At 34.4% G+C, this 26,216-nt stretch overlaps 1 protein-coding gene across 2 annotated transcripts in view; it reads right to left on the reverse strand.

Moving 5' to 3' along the window:
- Window positions 1–26,216, reverse strand: part of SIM1 (SIM bHLH transcription factor 1) — an 84,171-nt gene that overhangs the window by 20,082 nt on the left and 37,873 nt on the right. For both annotated transcript variants that reach the window (XM_074187237.1, XM_074187236.1), the window contains exon 10: window positions 15,297–15,462. In XM_074187237.1, the coding sequence (XP_074043338.1) occupies window positions 15,297–15,462 (166 nt within the window). The remainder of the gene's footprint in view (window positions 1–15,296; window positions 15,463–26,216) is intronic.

Raw genomic sequence — 26,216 nt, forward strand, 5'->3', positions numbered from 1 at the left:
ATTGAGCAGACTTTGCTGTAATAAACCTTCCTCACTACATTTATGTGTAGGATAGATGTATGACCATGAAATATATGTATGTCTACATGGGTTATCTAACTGTAAAAAATACAGCTCATAGACAGCACAGATAAATATCACTGGAATCTGGTCCACACCTCTCCAAGGGAGATTGTGACTTTTACTTTGAGGGCAGGAGAAAGGTCATAACGTCATACAACCTCCTTCCCTGAAATGTATCAGACTTAGTTTATATATCTATCAGGCCCTTCAAATACTAGTTTTCTAGTTGTCTAGGAATATGATTTTTAGGAATTCAAAAGTTAGTTGCTCTTAAAAAGAAGTGGGGGAGGAAGGAGGGAGAGGTAGCCCTTAGCTTATGGTCATCAGCTTAGCTTCTTCCACTAAATGAGAGACATACAAAAAAAATTATACATTGCAAATTATTTTATTTATTCAAGCAAAAGAGCTAACAAAAATTAGACTAATTCTATGGATTATTATATATATATAAAATAAAAATACACGAGACTGAATGAGCTCTTCTATTAGGAGGGAAACAAGTTCTTGGACTAAATCAAGACAAGGGCCAATCTGACCCAAGGGGAAATTTTGTCTCTGAAGTCTTTAGAGAAGCAAACTGGAAATCGAGAGGCCAACTGGAAATCAAGAAGTCAACCATTCATAAATGTTTGCAACTTCTCTTTAAAAGAATCTTTCTCTCTTCACATCATCTTTCTTTAAGAGTCATAGCCACCATGTATGAATTTCCACTGAAAGATTCTGACCCTAATTTCTACTCCAACACTTCCGCATTCTGTCTAGGAGTCTTATCTCCCCTCCACAAACTGCATGCCCGTGCATGTGTGCACACCACACACACACACACACACACACACACACACACACACACACACACAGAGGCACAAGTAAGCACCATACCACCTAGGCTTATTTAGAAGACCGGTGACATTTAGAGTTTGAAGAACCCTGCTCCACCACCCATTCTCTGGGGAGCAAGATGACAAATTCCATGCTGATAAGCAAAATAGTAGAGGTGTTTTGTTTGAACTGGCCCTGGTTCTTTGCTAGCTGACAAGCTCTTCTAGGTACTGCAGATTGAGAATACAAAAATGTTTCATCTAGATTTCCCCAACCTGTGTTGAATTTTTTGATGTGCTTCAAAATTAATCTCAACCCCTCATCTATAGCTATCAGTATCTATTTACATATAGGAGTGTGGCGGGTGGAAAGAGAATTCACCGACTTTGGAGCCAAGGAACCTGCGTTCAAATCTCAACTTTGCTATTAATATTACCTTGTATAAGCCCCTTCTCTTTTTTAATTCAATTTCTTCTGAAATGAGAGGGCTGAAGGACCTTTAAGGTTCCTTCCAGTTCTAATTCCTCTGCTTCCTGAGAATTCACATTACTCTTTGTTCATATATTTCTAATGAGCTTGCCATATTCCTGTGATAAATCTATTGTGATATTATTATTTGCTTATTCTCTCAGCACTCTATTTAAACACCCATTAGATCGTAATAAGACAGGAACTGAGTTTTATTATTCCTTAGAGGCAAGGTGTTGGAATGGGGAAAGCATTTGACTTATAATCAGACTTGTACTTCTATTACTCTCACTTTCTAGCTGTAGTCTTGCTGCTTACATTACTTATCCCACAGATTTGAAAAGTACTTTGTAAAATCTGAAGACCTATGTAGAAGCTATAACCTTCCTATCCTCTCAAACAACTTACTACAACACCTCTCTTCTTTCTTTCATTGTCAAACTTCTAGAAAAAGGGAGTGATATTTATATCTATTTTCTTATCATTCATTCCCTTCTATCAATTGCTCTGCATCTGGCTTCTATATCTCACACTCTATTGAAACTATTCTTTCAAAGGTCACCAGTGACTTCATAATCACCAGCGTCCCTAGTTTATCTGTAGCACCATGCATTATTAAATGCTTCCTTCCTTTTGGATCTTCTGTCCTCACTTAGGAATCTGTCCCTAGAAATCATTTGATTCTCTTCCTACTTCTCTAATCCTTCTCAAAATGGCACTTGAATGGTAAGTTTCAAGCTCTGTGTTCAAAAGATGTTTCCTGCTTTCCTTAAATGCCTTAAGTTCTCTTTCTTTAATTGAATCTAAATGATATGCATTGCTCAGAAAGACAAATTTTCAAACCATTAAATCATATTTTATAATTCCCTGCTCATAAATTTAAGACAGACAGTATCTATAGAATAGCAATCAAAGATTTGGAAAGTCAAAAAGATGAAACTTTATATTAAGGTACTAATAAGTATTTTAGAAAGATATTACATAGTCAGAAAATCTTTTTTTCCATATAGGAAAAGGATGATGTGAATATATCTTGTCAGCAGGCAATTATAAGAATAACTTTGTTGTTCTTCTTTTACTGGTGGAGGAGTAAGGTGTAGTGTGACTCTTGTGAAAAACCTTCCAAGGAGGCAATATGACAAAGTCAAAGGAGCACTGGATAGTTGGAGAACTTACGTTTGAATAAATAATTAACTAAATTAATTATTTACTCCCTGTGAGTTTAGGAGCAAACCATTTTCCCTCTATTTTTCCCATTATTTCTCCTTGTTGCTGCTACTGGTGTTCCTTTTCTCCCAAAAGTCCAGGCAAGAAACTTCAAAAACAGCTTTTCTCCTTTCCTAGCCACCCTCACCTAAGTAGTCATCTAGTGTATGGGGTGTTGAGGAAGACTAACAACTCTACTGTGAGAGATGCTAGGTCCTTTACAGGAAAGCTCATCAACATTTGTTATATACTTGACTCACCTCTCACCTGTGATTCCAAGATGTATTATGTATAGCAGTCATACTCTGGTGAACCATCTTGGCAAAAAGACTAAACGAATTTGATGGCAACAAACACACCTCAAACCTGTTGGTGACATAGGGGGATGCCTACCCAAAGCATAAGAAAACTTTCCAAGAGGAATGAGAGGATGAGAATAATCTGTTCCAAAAGCTAAGAAGGCAGGTGCTATGGAGTTTGGTCAGTGCCAAGGTTGCACTACGGGCCATTGTCAGTCATCTTAACTTTTCTCCTGCCCACTGGATGATGTAAAAGAAAGAATAAGACTGCTGGCTTAGTGCAACTCTATCTCAATGTAATTAAAACACAAGTCAAGACAGCATCTGTACTGTCATTGGTCTTCAGAATGAAGGATGAGCAACTTCTACAGTATCTCCCTCCATTAATTCCCTTCTTTTCATTCCCACTGTTATCACCCTAGTTCAAATACTCAATTTCTCTCCTCGGTAGTCAATGTCAATGATCACAAAACAACTGACACTTTTACAGTTTTTAAAAATTTACAAAACACTACTTCATGATTTGCCTCACTTGAACCTGACAACCACCTGGTGAGGTAATTATTATGCACATCTCACAAATGAAGAAACTGAAGCTCACAAAATGATTTTTTACATGCCTAACAAATACATAGGGCAAAATTTTAATCCAGGCCTTCCTAACTTTCATACAGGAGCTATTGCTGAGTAGGACAATGCAATTAGCCTTTGGTGGCTACTCACTGCCCACTAAATAAAGTAAAAAGTCTTTTAACTGGTCAAACAAAGCACTCCATAGTCTGGAACATGTCGAAATTTCCAGCCTTACCTTTTTCTGTCTTCTTAAATGTATCCTATGCAATATCCTAACTAGAATCCTATCTCCTTAACCATCTATTTAACTTTTCTACTTTCATTTGTACATGTCTGGAATGCACTACATCTATCTTGACTATCAAATACTAGCTGGTTATTTGTCAACATGACTTTCTCTTTTCTAGACAAAAGTAACATCTGCCATCTGTGAACTCTTCCAGTGCTTTACATTTCTTTGACCACTTAAAAAATCTACTTTGTATTATCTTTGGGGTCTTCCCTCCTCTCTCAATTACAAACCACCTTTAGAATAAGATCACGTCTTATTAATTTTTAGGCTCCCTCCAGTGCCTCCAGTAGTAATTTACAATAAGCCTCATAACTACTTTGCAAATGAATTAAACAAGCAAATGGGAATCTCATATATTTGTTATTTATTTAGGCCACTTAACATAGGAGTATTCTTAGGTTCCTTGGAATTTATTGCAAAGCATAGTCACTGTCCTCAAGGAGTTTATATTCTGGCAAGAAAAAAGCCAAACAATATAATAAATAATTTAAACTATATTACAGAGTAGAATATGATCATATTAATAAGAAGTAAGTCTTTGGATCTAAGAAGAAGATAATTATGATTGGCATAGTCAAATAAATCTTCACGGAGAAGTATATAATGAGCTTATAGGATGAAAGGATTGAGATAGGTAATGACAAAAGAAGAACAGTATGAATAATAACTGAAGGAAAAAAAAACAGTGTGGATACTACATTTAGTGAGAAAACAAGTTTGACTGAAGTGAATAGAAAGTTGGCATTGAGAAGCAATAGGAGGAAAATGCAGTTTGAAAAATTGGTTGAGACTAGACTATGAAGAGACTGGTGTGCCAGGTCACAAAGTTGTAGCCTATGTTTTTCAGCAAGGAAATAACTTGATAAGGTGCCCTTTAAAAATATTCATTAGGCAGGATCAAGAAAGAGAAAACACTAGAGGCAAGGAAATCTATTAGAAAATCATTGCAGTAAGATGATAAAGGTCTGAATTACAGCAGGGATTTTAAAAAAGGAATGTAAGTAAGATATATTATGAAGGAAGGATATATATATATATATATGCTTTGACCTCAATAATATCTTCTAGGGCCATTGAGCATAAAAAAAATTGAATCTTAATAAAAAAGGTCAAGAAGGGATTGAGGGGTACACTTTCTCTCACTATTTCCAAACCTTGGAATATAATGACAATATGATTATGGTGTAATGGGAGTCATCAGGAGAGTTCCCCTGATATGCTGATCTGGAGTACAACCCCTAACTCCCTACCCCCAGGGTAACTATTTCTGCATTCTGCAACAACAGGTGCTCAATAAATTCATCCACTTATTTTTTTAAATTCAGAAATGTTTCTTTATTATCAAGCATGTGCAACATAATATATTGCCATATGCTGGAAAAGAGACTGATTACAATCTAACTGGTCACAAATGTCTAGGAAACAAAGCAACATACATAGTAAGAGTTGAATATCACAAATTAAAAAAAAGAAAATATTGCTTCTAGATAATAGATAAGAGATTAACTTTATGGCAAAATAGCATTTGAGTTCAGTGCTTAAAGATGATTGGGGCTTTATTCAATGTGGATGGTGGGCAAAACTTGATAGGTGGAAAGAATGGCATTAACCAAGAGTTTCCAGCCATTCCGTACCTGAAATACTTAAAGTATAGTCTGATTTGTCTGGGATATTCGATTCACAAAGAGAAGTGGAGTGAGATGAGGTTGGGATCTAGGTAATGGAATATCTTAAATGACAGGCTAATCAATGGTTTTGACCAGTGAGCAGCCATTAAGCAGTAATGTGATAGGTTAAAATCAATGCATTGGAATATTGATATGGCCATGGCAGATGGTCATGTAAACACAAACAATGCCCTACAATCCAGTTGATGAGATGATGATAAAAGGGAAAAACAATAAACAGGAAAATCAATAACCAGTTGATAAGATTATGATAAAAGGAAAAATCAATAACCAGTTGATAAAAATAGGATTTAAGCATATCTTTAAAATACTTTCCTTCAGAAACAGAAATCAAAGTATCTCTGACTTTATAATAGAAAAGTTCTGATAGTTATGTATTCAAAAATAATAATGAGGTTATAAATTACTATGTCTTCTACAGGTAAATACATATGTGTCTATGATAAATGGAAATGACCATATTCTCTCCTCATACGTAAAAATAATAATTGCTATTATTTTATCTTTTTCTTTGTTTATTTTTTGTGAGGCAATGGGGTTAAGTGACTTACCCAAGGTTACACAGCTATTAAGTATCAAGTGTCTGTGGCCACATTTGAATTCAAATATAAGTGTGTATAGGTATATGTGTGTGTATGTGTATATAATATATGTATATTCATGGGTCCTGTTGCATAACTAAGCTATCCCTTTTTCAGTCATTCATTTCTTTGCTAAATCTTTTTGCCATTTCTTGTGTATAATCAATCATAGTTCATCACTATGATGCCTTGTAATTACTAAGAACACTTATCTACAGTCATAAAAAAATGCTCTAAATTTCTATTGTTTAGAGAAATACAAATTAAAACAACTCTGAGATGCAATGGTTCATATGACAGGAAAGGAAAATGATAAAAGTTGGAAGGGATATGGGAAAATTGGGACACTCATGGACTACTGGTGGAGTAATGAACAGATCCAACCATTCCAGAGAGTAATTTGGAACTATGCCAAAAGGCAGTAATATGGTGCAATCTGTGGATGGAGTTGTGAAATGATTCGGTCATTCTGGAGAGCAATTTGGATTTCCAAGGAGCAATAAAATTATTCATACCCTTTGACCAAACAATACCAATACTAGGCCTATATCCCAAAGAAATCATTTAAAAAAGAGAAAATATCAAATGTTATAAATATTTATAGCAGTTCTTTTTGTAGTTGCAAAGAATTGGAAATTGAGAGGATGTCCTTCAATTGGGAAATGGCTGAACAATTTATGGTATATGAATGTTGAGTACTAATGTTATGTAAAAAATCATGAGCAAAAACAAAATAAAATAAAATAAAAAATCAAAATCAAAATAAATCATGAGCAACAGTACTTTACAGTAGCCTGGAAAGACTTGCATGAACTGATGCTGAGTGAAGTGAGTGGAACCAAGAGAACATTGTAAACATTAACAACACTATTGTGAGATGATCAACTATGATGGATGTAGCTCCTCTCAGCAGTTCAGAGATAAAGGACAATTCTAAGAGACCTGCTATGGACAACACCATCCATTATCCAGAGAAAAACCTATGGAGTCTGAATGCAGAGCAAAGCATATTATGCTCACTTTTTTAAAAAAATTATTTTATGTTCTTCCTTTCTTTCTCAAGACTTTTTTCTTTCCCCTTTGTTCTAATTCCTCTTTCACAACATGGTTAAGATGGAAATATGCTAAACACAATTGTACATTTGAAACTTTTACCATACTATTAGCCACCATGGGGAGGGGAGGGGAGAGGGAAGGAAGAGTGGTAGAAAAACATGAAATTAATAATTTGCAAGTGGATGAATGTTGAAAAGTTACCATTGCATGTAACTGAAAATATAAAACAAAATTTCAACTAAAAAATTAATACTGTGTAACCTCTTTGGATCCAATAATACCCCAAAGGGATCAAAAGAAGGGGAAGGGGGTGGAGAACTATCTGTTCAAAAAAACAGATTTTTGTGGTGGAAAAGAACTAGAAATTGAGGGGATGTCCTTTAATTGAAGATTGGCTGAAAAAAAATTGTGATATATTATTGTGCTATTAAAAAATTACATGCAAGATTATTTCAGAAAAACCTGGAAAGACATATATATGAACTGATGCAAAGTAAAGTGAGCAAAACCAGGAGAAAATTGTGCAAGGGAACAGCAAAATTGTATGATCAATTATGAGTGCCTCAGCTATTCTCAAATAACATATTGATTCCAAAAGACTCATGATGAAAAATGCTATCCACCTTCAAAGAACTGAGTGAAGTCTAAAGGCAGATTGAAGCATAGTATTTTTCACTTTATTTTTAAGTGAGTTTTTTGGTCTATGTTTTCTTTCACAACATGGCTAATATGGAAATTTTGTTTGCATGATTTTCACATCTATTACCCATGTAACATTGCTCATTGTCTGAGGGAGGAGAATAAGGGAAGGAGGGAATTTGGAAATCAAATATTTTTAAAAATTAATGCTAAAAATTGTTTTTACATTAAATGGGGGGGAAATAAAATATTACTTAAAAAGAAAAAGAACCAATACAGACTTATCTATGGTCACAAAGGGAGTCAGCCTTGGAAGTAAGTTTTAAACACAGATATTATTGCTCCAGGACTGGTGAAGTATCTCCTATACCACACTGCCTCTCTAAGGAAAAGCCTATAACTCTCATTCCCCAACTGTCTCCCATCTTTGTACTAACCATGTCTGATTCTGGTTAGATTTCAAGATCAAGTGAAATTAAATGCATTCAAGGTGACATGGCCAAGATCATATATGATGCTCAGAGTTGGAAAAAGTGGCAAAATGTTAACTAAAAATAAAGACTTGGCTCTGTGATGAATATCCAGCTTATCATTTGTTCCAGAAATCAAAGAACTCTTACAAAGTCTTTAGCTGTTAATATATTGCTTCCTAGTTATTCCTCTTAGAAGATTTTTGTCTGATCAAATTAACCATAAACTTCTTGGAAACATATGGGTATCTAATAAAATGTAGCTAGTTTGTTGTTCAATCATTCCAGTGATGTTCCATTTGGGTTTGCTTGATTTTTGGTAAAGATCTCCAGTGAATTCATTTTGTCAGGCAATCAGAGGTAGGGGATTTGCCCAGGATCACACAACTAGGAAGTATCTGAGAGTGGATGTGAATTCAATTCTTCCTGACTCTAAGCCCTGTTTTCTATTCCCTAATACTGACACCTCATCTTAGTAACTAAAGAACAGGGAAAGAAATAGGCATTGAACTTATGTTTTCACTGCAATAAAAGATGCCCTAAATAAGGAAACTTTCTGGACTAAGATCACACTGCCAGTATGTCAGAAGGACTTGAAGCCCAGAAGCCATTTTCCTATGCCACGAGACCCAGGGTAATCAATCATTCAAAATTTGTTAAGGACCTACTATGTGCCAGGTACTGAGATACATAGTAAGAATCCAAAAACAAAACACCTCCTGCCCTCAAGAAGCTTATATTCTAGCTGGGGAAACAACATGGAAACATGTAAGTAGCTATGTAAAATACAGATAAAGTAAGAAATAGCAAGTTAAATCTATAAATGCTAGCCTGAAATATTAATATTATGCATTAGACTGAGCTGGAAAGTAAGTTCTATATATTCAGTATTTCTGGATCAAAAGAACTCTGAATGATATGCATATAATGAATATATGATTTCCATAAATACAAATTCAATGGCAGGATAATTCAGCTGAAGTGGAGATGGGTGAATACAACCCAATAGATCTGAGCAGAATTGTTGAAAATTATCTTCAATGATGCTTATATGAGTTTTTCCAAGACCATTCAAAACAAGGGCTTTCTTTTTTGACCTCTCCTGTCCATAGTATTACAAGAGGTGGAAAGTTGATTGAGCCATTCATTAAGGTGACTATAATGTAATCAAGTCTGAACTCATTCCCAAGGGGATCATCACACCAAGATATGGGATGAAGGGCTGGCTCATCATTTACTTCCACAAATAATCTGGTTAGGAGGACAGAGAAATGCTAGTTGACTCTGATCTCACCCATGCTAATAAGTATGCCTCACCAAAAATGAAAATGGTATTGCAAGTCACACACAGAGAATCAAACAGCAGTGTCTGACTCCTCCTCTCTCCTCTAGATGAGTTCAAACTTTAAGGCCCCTAACCTCTTTTTTCTGAGGGTGTTAGCCCAGGGTACAGGCTTGTTTCTATACCCTAATGTTTTCCCATCAATTAAAAGAAGTCATTTGGGGATATTTTTCTCCCTTTGCTATTTTTATTACATCTTTTTGGCATAAAAGTAAATTCTGGGATCATTTTTTAACTCCTTGGGCATATCAGAGTAGTATGATTATATACTTAAGATACAGCTTTTGTCTCTTTATAGTTTTAAACTTGATATATGCTTGCATGCATGTTTGTGCCAATATGTGTATTCATGAGTTTCTGGTGAATAAGGCTGTATCTTCTTTCCTCACTGGGACAGGGTCAAAGTTCTAAAATATATAGTGCTTATGTAGAGACACTAAAGAGAACTGATCCCCACCAAAAAGTAGAATTTCATTTTTTCCATTTGAAACTTCTAATATCTGTGGAACCTTTTTCATGACAAAATATTTCATTCCCTGGTTTAAAAAAAATTGTGGGATGGGGAAGGTTTTGGATAAAGTTCAGTATCTAAGGGTTTGTTTCACCTCTTGGTGTCCCTTGGGAGTCACCATTCAGATCTCAGCATGGAGATGGCATTGGACCCTCCACATGGTTTTGAAATTGACACTATAGTCTTAGAAGTGGGGAAATTATTCAATTAAATCTATCAAACCTCAGATTTCACATAGGAAAATGCTCATCAGTTTACCCTAAGCACTTGAATTTAAGTGATCACACCAGTAAATTGTGGTTTGGTTTGTAAAGAGTGGGATGTATTCCTTTTAGTTTAATTATAATAAATGTTTTCTGAACAACAATCAAAATGTTGCGTTATCATTTCTGTTTCCTCTCAGAACTAGTTGAAATTTCTGATCATTCCTAAAAAGACAAGCTCTTAAATAGGAAAATCCTGAAGACAAAGCATTTATATCATAGAATCTGCACACTATCATGTAAATGCTTTTTAGAAGCACAGGATCTCCTCTATGTCCTTAAGAATTGCTATAGCATGGCAATTTTCCCAATGCCCCAGCTCCTGGTATCTTCTCTTCTCAGGTATTGTGGTATTGCTTTTATAACCCAGTATTTATCTTGGATGTACCTGGTTGTTTTCATGTTGTCTTCTCCATTAGAGTATGAGTTCCTTGTGAGAAGGAAGTGTTTTTTGCCTTTTTTTATATCTCAAGAGCTCAGCACAGTGTCTGGCACATGGCAGGGACTAAATAAATATCTATTAATTAAAACAGATTAGTGCTGGAGTCAGAGGACTGAGGTTCATATCCTGCCTTAACTACTCACTACCTGTGTGATCACAGACAAATCCCTTAACCTCCTGGCCTCATTTTTATTTATGAGAGAACTTGACAAAATGATGTCTAAGAGCCCTAGTACCTCTAGAACTGTGATCCTAGGAATCCTAAGATACTTCCACTCAGAATATTCAATATAAATCATTGTCCCTTCCCGACCTCTCCCCCTGCCCCCTCAGCCCCAAGATTATGAACATAAACAACTGAGTATGAATCCACACAGATTTTGTTTTATTTATTGTTGTTGTCATTGTTTTTAAAAATAGCATTATTTTAAAAACTCAATACCACAATAAGCATTCCCATATTCAATCAGTTTCCAAGTGGTCAATTCCACTTTCACAAGTTTTTCCACTTTCACAAATTTTTACAGTTTTTACTGTTTTTCAACTCACATGGCCATCACCTTAGTTAAGACCAACATAACTGCTCACCCAAACTGCTTTAACAGTCCCCTAATTAATCTCCTTATCCAAATCAATTCTCAATGTAACTGGTAATTTAATATTCCTAAAGCATAATTTAACCATGTCACTTCCTTGCTCAAAAAATTTTAGTGTCTTCTTATAGCTTCTAGGTTCAGGAAGGCATCTCAGCTTTGCTCCCAATCGTGCTTTCATCTATACTTTAAGACTTATTTTATTATTATTCCCTTTAAAATACTCTTTCTTGTTAAGGGGCAAGTAGGTGGTACAATGGATAGAGTGTAAGGCCTGAAGTCAGGAAGACTTCCTGAGGTCAAATCTGGCCTCAAACATTTACTAGCTCTACAACCCTGTGCAAGTAAGTCATTTAATCCTGTCTCCCTCAGTTTCCTCATTCATAAAAATGAGCTGGAGAGGCAAACCACTCCAGAATTTTTACTTATAAAATTCCAAATGGGGTATGAAAGAGTCAAATACAATTGAATAACAACATTTTTTTTGTTAAATAGGCCTGCTGGTTTAATCCCCAACTCAACATTCCAACTCTCATTTCTGGTGTTTTGTTTGTTTATTTTTTAAATAATTCCTAATTTCTTTGGAGGAAAAATGCAGATGTTTCCTCCTAAATTTTTATGATCCTCTCAGTTTTAGTACTATCTTACTTCTAAAGTTACTTTGAATTTACATCAGAGTTTTATAAGTAAAACTGCACCTTTACAGTAGAATGTAAGCTCCCTGAGAGCAAAGGCTATTTGGTTGCTATTTATTCTCTCTCTGGATCCCTAGCACACCTAGAAGACTGAATTTAGTAGTAATTCAGAAATACATTTTGAATTGTTAAAGTAAATTGACTATACAGAATACTATTACTTCTTTCTTTGTCTGGTTCTCAAATCTATTCATTACTTCCATTTCCACTCTTGCCACCTTAGTTCACTCACTCAGCACCTTGCAATTGAACTACTACAATACTGTTTTCCCTTTACTGCATTTCCTTTCAACCTCCCCTCTACAATCCATCCTGTGTACTTCTCCAAATTAACCTTATTAAACCTTATTAGGATGCAATTCAAAAACTGTTAAGTTCCCCCAGAATCTACAAAATAAGATCTAGACTTCTTGGTTTAGCATTCAAACACTTCTACACTCTGATCTCCATCTTTATGTTTTCTCAACATGAATCCTCTACACTATATAGGCTGGCATAGTCACAGTTCTCCTTTAAATACATTTTTATTGTATGATCACACACACACACACACACACACACACACACACACACACACATACAGACACACACAGACAAAACCAAATCCTCTCCATGATGTCTACCCAAATCTTGCCTTTCAAATTTTGCTTCTCCATTAAGACTCCCTTGACCATCAAGTGGTTTCTCATTCTTTTAAACTATTCTATTTAAACTATTTTAAACTATCATATTCATTCATATGATTTTCATTCTATATTTAAAACCTTGTAGTATTTATTGTCTAATTTTTCATGTGTATGTATCTTATTTTCCCAATTAAACTGTAAGCTCTTTGAAGGAAAGAATCATGCAGTACACTTCTTTTTATATCTCAGAGCAGTGAATAATGTACATTTTCATAGGAGTTACTTAATAAATATTTGTTGATTACTATGAAAGCAAATACTATCCTAAAACTATCCTAAGTACATATTTTTTCACTATTAGAATGACAACTCCTAAAGGGTAGATATTATTTTTGTCTTTGTATCTTCAACACCACACACAGGAAATGACACACAATAGGTGCTTGATAAATGACTACTGATTTATATGACAAACTTAGGTTAATGAGTACAGAAAAATACTATGAGGCAGATGGACCTCTTGGAACAAATAGGAATATTCTAGAGAAATTAAATGACTATTTTTCCCCCACAGAAAAGCCTATTTATTCATTTGTAATAAAGACTAGAAATTGGAACCTTCAACTATTAATTGCAACACTATGAAATATACACACACACATACACACACACACACATATATATGTGTGTGTGTGTATGTGTATATATATATATATACATATATATATATATATGTATATATATATATATATATACGACTTTGTACATTTCAGTTATTTTCCCTCAGTAATGGCACAGGACTTGCCAAGAGCCACATTTAAACCACATTCTACAGAATTAACTGACTACCTAAACCTGAAGGAGAACTTTGATTAGACACATAACGGCTAAATTACCCAATTCACTTTTATGAAACACTGAAAATATACCATCCTATAAAAATTCAAAGTGTACAGGTGTTCACCAGAGAAGATTAACCAGATTTCACTGCATAGTAGTCCCAAAAGAGTACAAAAGAATGCAAAATCTTGAGCACTCCATTTGTCATATGAACAAGGCAATATTAATCTGAGATGCATAAAACTGAATGTTTAAGAAAAACCATAAAACAGTCTCAGTGATACATCTAGATTAGTAATCAGGAGCCTGCATTCTAGTTCCAAATTTGTAATTTTTAAAAGACATATACAATAATGAACAAGTCTCTCTTTACCCTAGTTTTTCAGAATCTATTTTTCCCCTCATATATAGTCCAGTACTTAGATTTAAGTAAAGGAAGTTAGATAAAGTTATATGAGGGCAGAACAGATTCTCCCAAATTTTGAAATAAAGAGTAAAAATCTTTGACAAAAGCTAAGAAAAATTTCATTAAGATCTTTACCTAAAAGAGAGGGAATGTCAACTATAGTCATTTTAACTACAATACAATTTGCAATGATTTCAGTCCTCAAAATTGAAGGCATATGCCGATCAACATCTGAGGTTAATGAAAAATTGTCATTTTCTTCTTTAGCACTGAGAAACTTTACTACCAAGTCCCCCAATGGAAAAATTTAAACCTCTCTAACTCAATCAGTGCTTGCAGCAATGAAAAAATCAGGCAACAGGTTCACTTAGCCATAAAGATTTGATAATTCCTTAAGTCACTGACATTCCAATTTCATTCCTTTTAAAGGATGTTAACAGACAAAAAAATTTTAAGTGACAAGTTGAGGAAAGGGAAATCTCATAAATCTAGTTTTGTTCTGTTGTATAAAGTTATTCTTTTTGTTAGAACCTCAGAGACCATTGCTTAGCTTTTGCTGCTCAAGGGAGCTATTGGAAACTAGAGATGATTCTTTGAAGATAAAATGAAAAATTGAGAGGGCCACAGGGTATTGGGTATTTGAAGTTTAGAATCCTGAGTCCTCTAGTGAATTCTTCAGGTAAGAGAAGATATTCCTTCACTTTCTGATTTATCCTGCCAAATTCTAGACCCTGTGTACCAAAAAAAGAATCAGAACATTTATTTCTTCTCATTTCTATTACTATTTTTTGTTATTTCTATGACACTACCTCTGGGTCTCTATCCACACCTTTGACAAAGATAAGTGAGTACAGAGCTACTTTTTTGATCATTCTTACCATCTGGAATAGCCTTTCTGCTTCTTCATGAACAGCCCATCTGTTTCTAAACTGCACCAGGGATCACATCCTTGATTCTTTTGCCTAAGTCACTTACTTTGCTCCCCTTCAATTCTTGGTCATAGGATTAGAATTTTGTATTCCAAACTCCTGCCCTTTCTATATCTTGGCAAATTGGCTGCTTCCTTAAAATTCTTTAGCATAAAATTTCTTGGAAAGGATATTTAGCCAACAAGCTGGAGTATGCTATGGACTGCTCCATGTAATTCAGTACTCTGAAAGAAATGCAACCAAACCAAACAAAACAAACCAAACCAAACCAGGGTATCCTCTGAAATTTGTTTCTGCTAGCTGGAAAGAGAGTAAGTCCCATGGCTTAAGAGGAAACAGGTTATTTAAAAACTCATCAATGAGAAGAAAAACTTCTAGACATATGGAAATTTCAAAAGTTGACTCATTCCAATCAGTTCCATGGTTTCCTAAAACACAGAATTAAACCAAATCAAATGAAAAGAAAAATATCTACAGTAACCTTTTCACACATACCTGAGGGTATGGAGATGTCCTGGATTTTGATTTTGTGTTTGAGAGGCGGGGTTTGTTCCCCTTTCGGTTGTCAGTTATGGTGGGTGTGGTGTTGGCATAGGAGAAAGATGGTTTGGTGGCTGTGATCTGATCCAAAGAGAGTTGCAGTCCTTTATATTCTGTATCTCTGCAAGGAATAAAAAAAAGTAGAGACTTAAATACTGAAGTCATGAGTTTTTCATTAGAAATAAAAGTCTGTGTTTGAAACAAGTGAGGATTTTTAAGTATTTGAAAAGATGAGAAAAATGGACAATGTCTTCAAATTTCTTACATTTTCTAATGTTAATCACAAGAAAGGAACAAAAATTCAACCAACAAATTTATACTTAGCTATCATAGTTATCACAGAATAATTATAATATTTGATTAATGTAACTAACCTATACCAATTCATAATTCATCAATTTTTATTATATTATTATCTTTTCAAGTTCAAAACAATAGATTAAATTCTACTGGACTTCCTGCAACATAGTTATTTGATGAGTAAAAATTAGATGATGTACTTTGGGACGTTAATGCAACCACACTAGAAATGAAAGCCCCTCAAAGTGTCAGCTCCCAGATTATCGATTTCCAAGGAACTGTACTGTAGTACTGTTTTAGAATATTACAATAATCATTTAAGAGACTGTCTTCCTATTCACTAACTCAGGACAAGTAAAAATCCTCCTAAATGAATAAAAATATGGAAGACAGGAAAATATGAATTAATAACTCATAGTTACTAGATTATAAGGTTTATGAGAAGAGAACCCATGTCTTTTTAAAACTTTTTTATGTATCTTGTCTAGGCAAGTACTCAATAATTGTTTGATGAATCAAGGTTTGGTTAAAAAAAACAAGGATTTTACTTACTCCAGATTCCTTTGTCAGACATTTATTATCATTTGCTTTCTAACCCTTATCTTTCCAGTTTTATTATCTACTATACCGTTTTGGGGGGTCAAATTGTGTTCTCTGAACAGACTTTATACTCTTCAAGCCTTTGCTCATGCAATTTTTCCTTACTCTAATGACCTCTCTATCTCCTTTCCATCACAAACCTATCTATCTCAGGTCCCAAATCAAATCTGATACTTCTGTGAAATCTTTCCTGACTAGTTGGTTTTTAATCTTTGTACCTGGTTTTCATGTATATACAAAACTGTACAAGACCTTATAAACTTCTGGAGAGCAGAGATCACATCTCATATATCTTTGCATTTCCTACATATAGTATAGAACCTAGTATATACAGCAAGTGCTAAGAAATATCTTCTGATTACTATTTCCTGTATCTCTGTGGCTAAAGCAGAAATTTGGAGGAGTAAGAAAGCCTTTCAGAGTTGAGTTATTTTTTCCCAACAAGGCATCTGCTAACCAAATGGTCTCCCTTTATAAGAAAAAACTCATGGACAGATCCAAAATATCCTATGAAGTACCCAGTCACCTCGCTGTCCACTGTGAAAGCAAGGTAAGTGAAGGTTGTCTGCTGAACAAGCAGGTACCTAAACAATCAGTTTAGAATCTTCCATAATTTGCCATTTTGTCAAAAAGCAATGAAAAAGCAGAAGGCAAAGTATCCTGGTTTCTCCTTTACTGGCTAGGCAATCAGGAACATAACTGTTGTCTCCTGTTTCTCATGTATCTTTTCTTGTAAATTGTTTTTTATTAAAACACAGAGATATTCACTTGCAAAGAGCATCCTGAGTATTACTGTGAATTTTTACTCAAGAACAAAGATCCAAATTGAATGTGCCCTGATAGGAAAAGGGTTGGTTTATGGTAAGGATTATGAGCTCCTGAAAATGTCTGTGACTATCTCTGAAATGACTACTACATCTATATTATAGCTCAATCACATTGAGGCTAAAGACATTGAAGAAAAAAAGAAAACTTTATTTATTTTGCCCTGTAATGTAATAATTAGTACTTATATAATGCTTGAAAGTTTGTAAAGTTCTTTACAAATATTATCCTATTATATTTTCATAATAACCATGGGAGGTATGTTATTTTGGGTCCAGTTCTCTATCTACTATACCAGCTAATTGCTTCTAAAACACAAAGAATGTAGTCAAATTTCCAAGATAAGTGGGATCATAAGTTAGATGTGATTTTATAAACACAAGGAATTCCTGAGTGAAGTGTTCCATCAGCATAGACAGGTACCTTGTCTGCAATTTAAAATCTTAGAGAGTTGCCTAGACACTGAGAGGTTAAGTGATTTACCCAGAAAAACATAGCCAATGTCATAGTGGGGAATCTTGAACTTGGGTCTTCCTGGTTTCAAGACCAGCTTCCTATCCATATTGAAACAATAATTAGAATATTCTAAAAATTTTCCATTATTTCTGGATTCAATACAATGTAACAGTCTTTTACTGAGCATTTCTCATGTGATAGCAGTATATTAAGGAAATATGTTTTACTGGTGTGGATACTCCTCCTGCCCATACAAATCTCAACCCTCCTATAACATATTAGTGTTTCTAGCTATGTCTGAAAAATTCATCATCCTATGACCCAACCTGGTAAGGAGCCCTTCTAATCTAAACTAGGCTGATCTTCCAACCACAGTTATAATCTGTTAAGTGGTCCCTACTCAAAGCCTCTCCAGTTTGAAAGGACTTGCCAAATCTTATACTCAATCATTCTAATCAATAAATATTTATTCATTCTTGTTCAGTCGTATACAACTCCTTATGACTCCATTTTGGTGTTTTCTTGGCAAAAATATTAGAGTGGTTTGCCATTTCCTTCTCCAGAAGATGACTCAGAAAGATGAGTCTTCCTAATTTCCAGGCTTAGGACTCTATTTTCTGTGCCATCTAGTTACCCAGCCTACTCTGTGTCAAACACTGGGAATTCAAAGAAAGGTTTAAGTCAGTCCCTGTCCTGCAGGAACTCACAATCCACTGACATGCTATTCAAGAAGTTGTCATCCCCATGCCATTAAAAAAAAAAAAAAAGCAATTGGAATAGAACTTTAGTCCTGAAACAGTACTCAGAAAAATCTCTTTAAATTAATAAATGGCCAAAAATGTCAAAATATTCATAATGGGGACAATATAGTAAGTCTTAACAGTTTGACAAATAAACCTATTAAATGAATAGGTTATCACCTCTCATTATGGCAATTTTTATTTTTATAAGTCTGGGAAATGCTTCTAAAAAGAACAATGAATAGGGAAGAAACTTGTTAGAAGAATTAACTACTTCTGATAATCAAGAAGAGTAGTTCGACAGATACACAAAGCACAGATGAGAGCCCAGAAATGGAAAACACTGCTCATCCCCCCATTTGTATGTTACACATTGAGTTTCTCCACACTGTTAATGAATATGTCACTGATGCGTGACCACTGCTATCACAAGGCTGTTTTCTCAAATCCTAACTTCGGAGACAAACAAAACATTTGCATGAAGGAAGAGAAGCACCACACATGCCACCAGATTGTAAAAAGAAGCATTAGTTCCAAACCATGTGATGAAAGACACTAATAGAATTCTTCAATTCTGGTTACTAAGACATATAAAATGGGAAATAGTTATGCTTTGATTCACTATATAAAGAAAATGAAAATATAGAAAATCAAAAAACTGCTGTTTCTGTATTAAAAACAAAAATAATGACACCCTCTAGAATTCTGAAGTAAATAATCCCTCAAGTTCATAGCAAGGAAATGATTTCTATATTTTAGTAAATATCACAGCTCTTTCCACTGAAACAAACTACTTATCAATCAACCAATAATTATTAAATACCAACAAATGCCTAGCACTACACAAAATTTTGGGGAAACAAACACAATGAATAAAATAATCCCTACTCAAGCAGCTCATATTCTGATTATGATTCTTCTACTATTTTACTCTAATTTTCCATGACCATTCACTTCAGTGTAGGGATTAAAACATTTGCAAAGATAAAGTCTTAACTGCTAAGCTTAAAAGTATGCATACTAAGGACTGCACATGTATATATCGATACCAAATTGCTTGCTTTCTCAAGAAGGGGGGAAGGGAGGGAGGGGAGAGAGAGAATTTCGAATTCATAATTTTAGAAAGCCAAATGTTAAAGAAAAGTTGTTTACATGTAAGTGAGAAAAAATAAATATTAAATGTAAAAAAGTGCTTTAGATAAAAGAATTTAGTATATCGTGATGATCATTCAGTAGATAACAGAGTTTTGACATCTATAATGCATGAATTCCATCATATAAAACTCCTTAGAAATGCTTTTTTTGTTAAAAGACCTTAGTTAAATCATTATAGAGTGGTGATCACTTCAAGGAAGAGTTAGTTCAATTCTCTCAAATACAATAATGTAAGAAAATCAATACAATAAGCCATTGGACTCATATTTTAAAATGACTGCTGGGGGTGGCTAGGTGGTGCAGTGGATAGAGCACTGGCCTTGGAGTCAGGAGCACCTGAGTTCAAATCCAGCCTCAGACACCCAATAATTACCTAGCCCTGTGGCCTTGGGCAAGCCACTTAACCCCATTGCCTTGAAAAATAAAAAAAAAATGATTGCTACCAAGTTAAAGACAAAAGTTCTTTTTCTCCTACTGTTGGATATCAGAGAATTAGTCTTCTGCTTTCTAAAACTAGCTTTGCAACTACTCCAATGGGGTTCTGGATCTAAAAGCTGTGGAACATAGATAATCTGCAATCACTATAGCTTGGAATTGACCAATTTTGTCCCCCATTTGCACAAGTGAGCAAGCATAGTATCATTCAACTATAGGAAGGCAAGAACCACTCAAGTCACAAATTGTGTCATCTGACTTTATTTTAAACTTTAAAAATGGTTCCAGATTCACCTTTTTTTTGTAAAACAACTGTGTAATCTCATTGTCATAGGTCTTTTTAGCCTACACTCAAGTAACATGCTACACAACACAATTCCACCACACAATTACTAACCTACTCAATGTAGCCCCTTCTCTTCGCAAATATTTTTTGTAATTTTTCCTTCAAACAGATTATCCTTCCTTTAAGACAGTTTTAGGAGTCCCTGCTATAAACTTTGGTACCAATCATAAAAAAAAGATTATAAAATCATTCTGGTAGTACTTAAGAAAGGGTCTGGAACTGTGTACTTCATAACACTATGAAGAACAACCTCTATGGTCTTAAAGCAAACACCTGAATTGTAGATCTAAATATTTTGAGTTTGTTCTTATTGGGGATTCTTGAAGCTTTCTCTTTCTTCCTGTTATCAGTCAGCGTTTTTCATCTCCATTTTAGACAACTTTTTATTTTACTTCTTGATATTTTTGCATAATGTCTAACAGAATTTGGCTCCTCTTTGCCTATTTTATGTTATATTATAATTATTAATAGATGTTGCCAGATTTCCCAATTGAGCTATCCATTTTTTTATACAGCCGAAGGTGATCAAATTACTTTGAAAAACGTGAAAACAAAGACATACAACTGATTTGGCTCAAAAAGATGTTGATTGAAATAAGCAGAGTATTGCATTAAGCAGTGATGGGATTAAGTGGGAATGACTGCCTATACTAAACTTTTTAATTGGATTCTATAGTCACTCTTACACGAAGTCCATGACCTTCCTTATAATCTGGCACCATGACTAACTGTCCACAGTTCCAACCTCTGCAGCAGAGAGACTTACTTTGTGCTTCATTTCCAGGCTCCTATGGTGCCCAGCCTTCAGGCTGATAAGCAGGATTCCTTACTGTGAGGGCCTCACAGACAACAGAGTCCTGCAGGGAAATTACACTAAGGCACCCTTGGAAATGTAATGGTTTCATACTAATAAGTGGATTTGTGTTTCCTCCTTGTGGTTTTCACCACTTGATTTGGCACTTCTACTAGTTCCCAAATATAATTTGCTTTACATAAACGTTGACTCTGTAACATCCATCTATCTTCTTCCATTCCTATGCATGCTCAGATCCACTGTAAAGCTGCTGCTAGCAAAATCACCCAGTTCAGTTTACCAAAAAAAATAAATTAAATAAATGATATTTATTGGCTAAAACTCATGATTTTATTTCAATGTCTAAAAGAAAGGATCTAAGTGTTCGTCATCAAATATTTTTAAAAGTTAAAACCAGAGACTAAGAAACATTTTAAAGAGCATTGGATAGCCGAATGCCATTTGTACAAATATCCACATGAATAATAGGACATCTAAGGCAATCAACAAGTACTTTCCTTGGACTTTTGCTAAGTTCCTCCCTTTAAAACAGAATCTAGTTCATAACAGTCCTAATACTGTCTTTAGTCTTATTTCATTGTGACTTCTTATGGGGAGCCCAGATCTTGATGATCTCTCCCACTTCAGAAATCTTGAAGAACCTACTGTCTATATCAATTATTATATATTTTTATATATTTCCTTATCCTATTGGATATAGAGGGTGAGTTGTGGTGGGGGGGAGGGAAGGTTTTCCCTTCTTCAACTAGACATTCCTGTGAGTACCTAATACCTATCTCCTTACCCCAAATCATGTGATAAAATTCTTTACAAAATACAGTAAACATACAATAAATATTTTCAAATGTTTCACATCATCTTTATTATAATAAATTGCCACTTATGCAAAACCCAAACCGTAAAGTTCAAATAAACAGAACAATTTTTCCAGTAACTTTTTGCTTTTTATGAGAGGCCAATGCCAAGTAAACAAGCTTATGTCAAGGATTTATTACTGCATAACTTCTAGTACACTTTGTAGAAATGGATTCTATTCCCCATCTTGTATGTTCTTTAACTCATGATGATCCCTAAGATTCTACATGATCCTGAATAATAAAATAAATGTTTAATTCACTATATTATAAATTATTAAATATGATGGTATTCACAAAAATGGTTACCTTGTGGATTTATATAGAATTATATTGTTCTGTTCTAAAATATTTCTTACTTATGATTATAATAATGACTTTGAATAAGAAAGTTGATGGGTAGGAAAGTAATTCTCTTACATCATTCTTACTTGATATAGGACATCAAAAACCTAAAGTCCATAATGAAAAGAAAATTAAGTAGAAAAAGAAAAAATTCAGACACACTGATGATTTAGTATCATGTTGTTTTTAAATGATTAATTTACTGATTTTTGAAAAAACACTACATTAAATTAAACATAAGTATGTATTTGTGTTCATTCCTAGACAGAAGGTAAATAAAAATCCATAGCTATAAAAGCATGACAAAATCAGTGTAATGTAACTCATTTTTCCTTTTATTGTTTGCTTATTTGGTCAAACTATCTCAGAAACCCTCCTCTCCAAAAGTGAGTTTCCTTTTTTTGGAGGAAAAAATTTTACTCCAAATGTGAGATCCAGGCAAATTATATGAATTCACTCAATTACCTCCTCAAATTATAAACTGAAATTTTGAATTCCTACTAAAATAATCTAAAGGACACTTTTTTAAGTCAAAAACCCCAGACACATACTTCCATATGCCTCTAGCAGGGGCTCTCTTTTTGCTAGACCCCCAAATGCTGCAAAGATAGGCAATCATTATTCATATGGGTGGTTGATTGGTTCTTGTCCTTTCTCAAAAGAGGATCAAAATAACATCACTTATCTTGTATCCGACTGTGGGTGATCAGACCAATAGTATCTCAGACATTACTACAACAGTTCAAACACAAATAGTTCATATCATTATTGATATAATACTCACATAAACTAGCATACTTCTAATTGTTCTCATCCAACATTCCCTTATCCACATGGTTCAACTGTGTAACATGTCTCTTACACCTGCAGCGGCTGCCTTGTTTCTCCTCTATCCAATGCTTATTTTTTATCCATCCATATCCATATCCTAGTCTTTTTTCCCTTTCTCTCACCCACATAGAGTTCTCACTTTCTATTCTGTTTTTCTATCTTCCCTACCTTGCAGTTATCAGGCTAAACAACTTCAGTGTTTCCATGAAAACACACACACACACACACACACACACACACACACACACACACACACACAAAAGTTTCCCAGGTCCCTCTTTGGGAAAAAAAAGTATTTTAAACCATTACCAAAAATGAAAAGAAGCAATGAAATTTTGCCCTGTGGTTTGAGCAAATAGTTAAATCACCAATAAATTTAAAAATACACATAATCTAAATTAAATCAACCCCAGTTTATTTTTCTTTGGATCTCATCCATGATTTTTCATGCTCAGAGTACCTTATATACCTATTTGTAGATAGCTTCTACTTATTATGAATTATATTCTTCAATTTGTTAATTCTCCAAATCTTGCTATTCCCAATTTTTTTGGCTGTTTTGCTGCTTTGGGGGGCTCAATATAGGGGATCAAAAAATAAAAACATGCTATATTACTATGATATTCATCTATGAAAATTAAAATTTTTAAATCCTACAAGACTTCAAATCACTTTCCTTCCTCAAACCTCAACCACTTTTTAGGAAGGTGGCCAAAAAAGTAATATCCTCATGAAATAGTGCAATGGGCACTAGGTCTGTAGTCCAAGAACCTGGATTTTAATAAAGGCTTTGCTACTTGCAACTTGTGCGATACCTTAGTAAATCGCTTTCCAGAATCACAGAATCCAAGTTTCTCAGAATGTAAAGGTAATTCAACAGGAATTTCTACAGAAGTTTCAGGAAGAAAACATTTTCTTGTAGGTCTCTATTGAGGGAAGAACTCAGTGCATTTAAGTAGTTTCATTTCATTATTTTATATCTTTTATTGTTAAGAAGCTTTTTCCTTACATTAAGTCATTTTACAGATGAGGAAAATGAGGCAGACAAAAGTGATTTGCCCAGGGTCATGCAGTTAGTAACAGTCTTCGACTACTTTTGAACTCAGGTCTAATAAAACCACTATCTTTCACTTTTACTTTCAACACCCCAGAAGTGTGCTTGATCTAGCTCATACCAGATGTAGAGTTGGTTGTCAAATTTTCAGTGTGAACGTTTACAGCTACAAAGTTGGGCTTGATTAATTATTTTTTTGAATACCTAGATTTAATAAAGTGATGGGGAAATGTTAATAATGTAGATAAAAAAAACAAAAGTGTGTCATACATACATCATTCTTTGCCCCCATCCCCAAAGCAATTGTGAAACACTTACCCTGTCAACCCATAATCTCTCTCCTCAATTCTTTAAACTATTTCTCCAGGATCCTCACTATGCTGGAACCGTATGCTAGAAATTTTCCAGTTTGCCAATGTCCTTCCTAAAATTTGGCACACTGAACTGAACACAATGCCAGACATATGGGCTGACAGAGTATAACCAGACATCATCTTTCTAGTCCCAGACACTGTATCTCTTAAGAAGTCTAAGATAAAAATGCTATCAATTCACTGAAATATCGAAATTGTTTTCATATAGACTACTATCTTACCACATCTTCCTTATTTCTAACGTCCTTTCCTTATGCCTTAGTTTTCTTCTCTGTAATTAGGGATGGAATTAAATTGAGTCAAAGGTCCATTCCAGCCCAGCAAATCTATGATCCCAGGAAAACAAAAATAGGGAAAGAACAAGGTAATGACACTTGAATCAGTCAAGGTTTGGTTTGACATTTTACAGCAGATCAAAGAATGATAGGACTGGAAAGGACCTTGAAAGCCATTATTTCACTTTACATACAGATGAAAAAACTTAAGCCTGCAGAGGTGAAGGGATTACTCAGTCTCACATGGCTAATGTTAGTAGCATATCTAGTCTAGACCCTAGTTCTACCTCCTTCTGGAGTTGCAATGCTTTTCTTGTCACAACACATTATGAAACAGAGCATTTCAACAGCCCCTGGGAAAGTCATTCTGACATTGTACAGTGGCTGAAACTATTATCTAATGATAAATAAAGTGAACACAATACTTTGGACTTAACGAGGGGAAAAAAAAAGTATGTCAAAAAAATTTTTACTGAGGCAAACAATGTTTTTAAATGTACAAATCTCCGTTTATTTAACTTAAACATTTTGTGGTATGTTCGATAGCATTTATCGTTGATTAAGCTTCTTCCAGATAGTTAATCATTAATGGTTTCTTTACTGTTGCTATGCAAACAGCTCATTCATACCTAGGACATATCAAATCTCAAAGACATGTTCTTTAATTGGATTCATTTATTTCTAATCTGCTTAAGCCCTTACTCCTGTAATGCTTGACTAAATATACATTAAACTCTTTTATTTAAACTGCTAAAATAAATTTGAAATGCGTTTCATGAATAAAAATACTTAATTGAACACATGTTCTACCATTGTTGTTATGTGCCTCACTGTTCACAAATTATTAGAAATGGTCTGGGATGCAAGCTTTTGTTATATCTGTGGGGGGAAATGAATGATTGCTGGGGAATTTTGGGTTGCATAAAAATGAGAGTCTCTTTTTAAGTTATCTTTATGTGAACTGTCACAGATCAATGCAAAAACACATAGGGTTTACAGATTTTGTTCAATGGGGTTAGACATTACATTTAGGTTACCAATACAATGAGATCTGAAGGATATGGGAAAACACTGAAAAACAGTGTCCTCAAGTGTGTTGTCTAAAATTCCACCAATAATGATTTATTTCTGTTATTTAAGACTTTGCCTTCCATTAAAATATCTTCTAAGAAGCATAAATATTAAGCTTTTTCAGCTCTTTATTATCACATTTCTCACTCTCTTTTTTCCTGCTTTTTTTTCCTTTATTTCTACCATTCATTCTTTCTCCCTTTTCTTTTCCTTTCTTCTTGGTCTATACCTGTGATTTCACTGATATGGAACTAACTGAATAGCATCACTTTACATAGATGTTGGGGACACTGAAGTTAAGTGAATATCCCAGGATAACATAGCTATTATATGTTGATATGCAACTTCAACCCAGTTCTTCTTGCTTCCAATATGAGACCTATTTTATCAGTTTTTTCTT

The sequence above is a fragment of the Macrotis lagotis genome, chromosome 5 (genome assembly GCF_037893015.1).
Source record: "Macrotis lagotis isolate mMagLag1 chromosome 5, bilby.v1.9.chrom.fasta, whole genome shotgun sequence".
Lineage (NCBI taxonomy): Eukaryota > Metazoa > Chordata > Mammalia > Peramelemorphia > Peramelidae > Macrotis > Macrotis lagotis.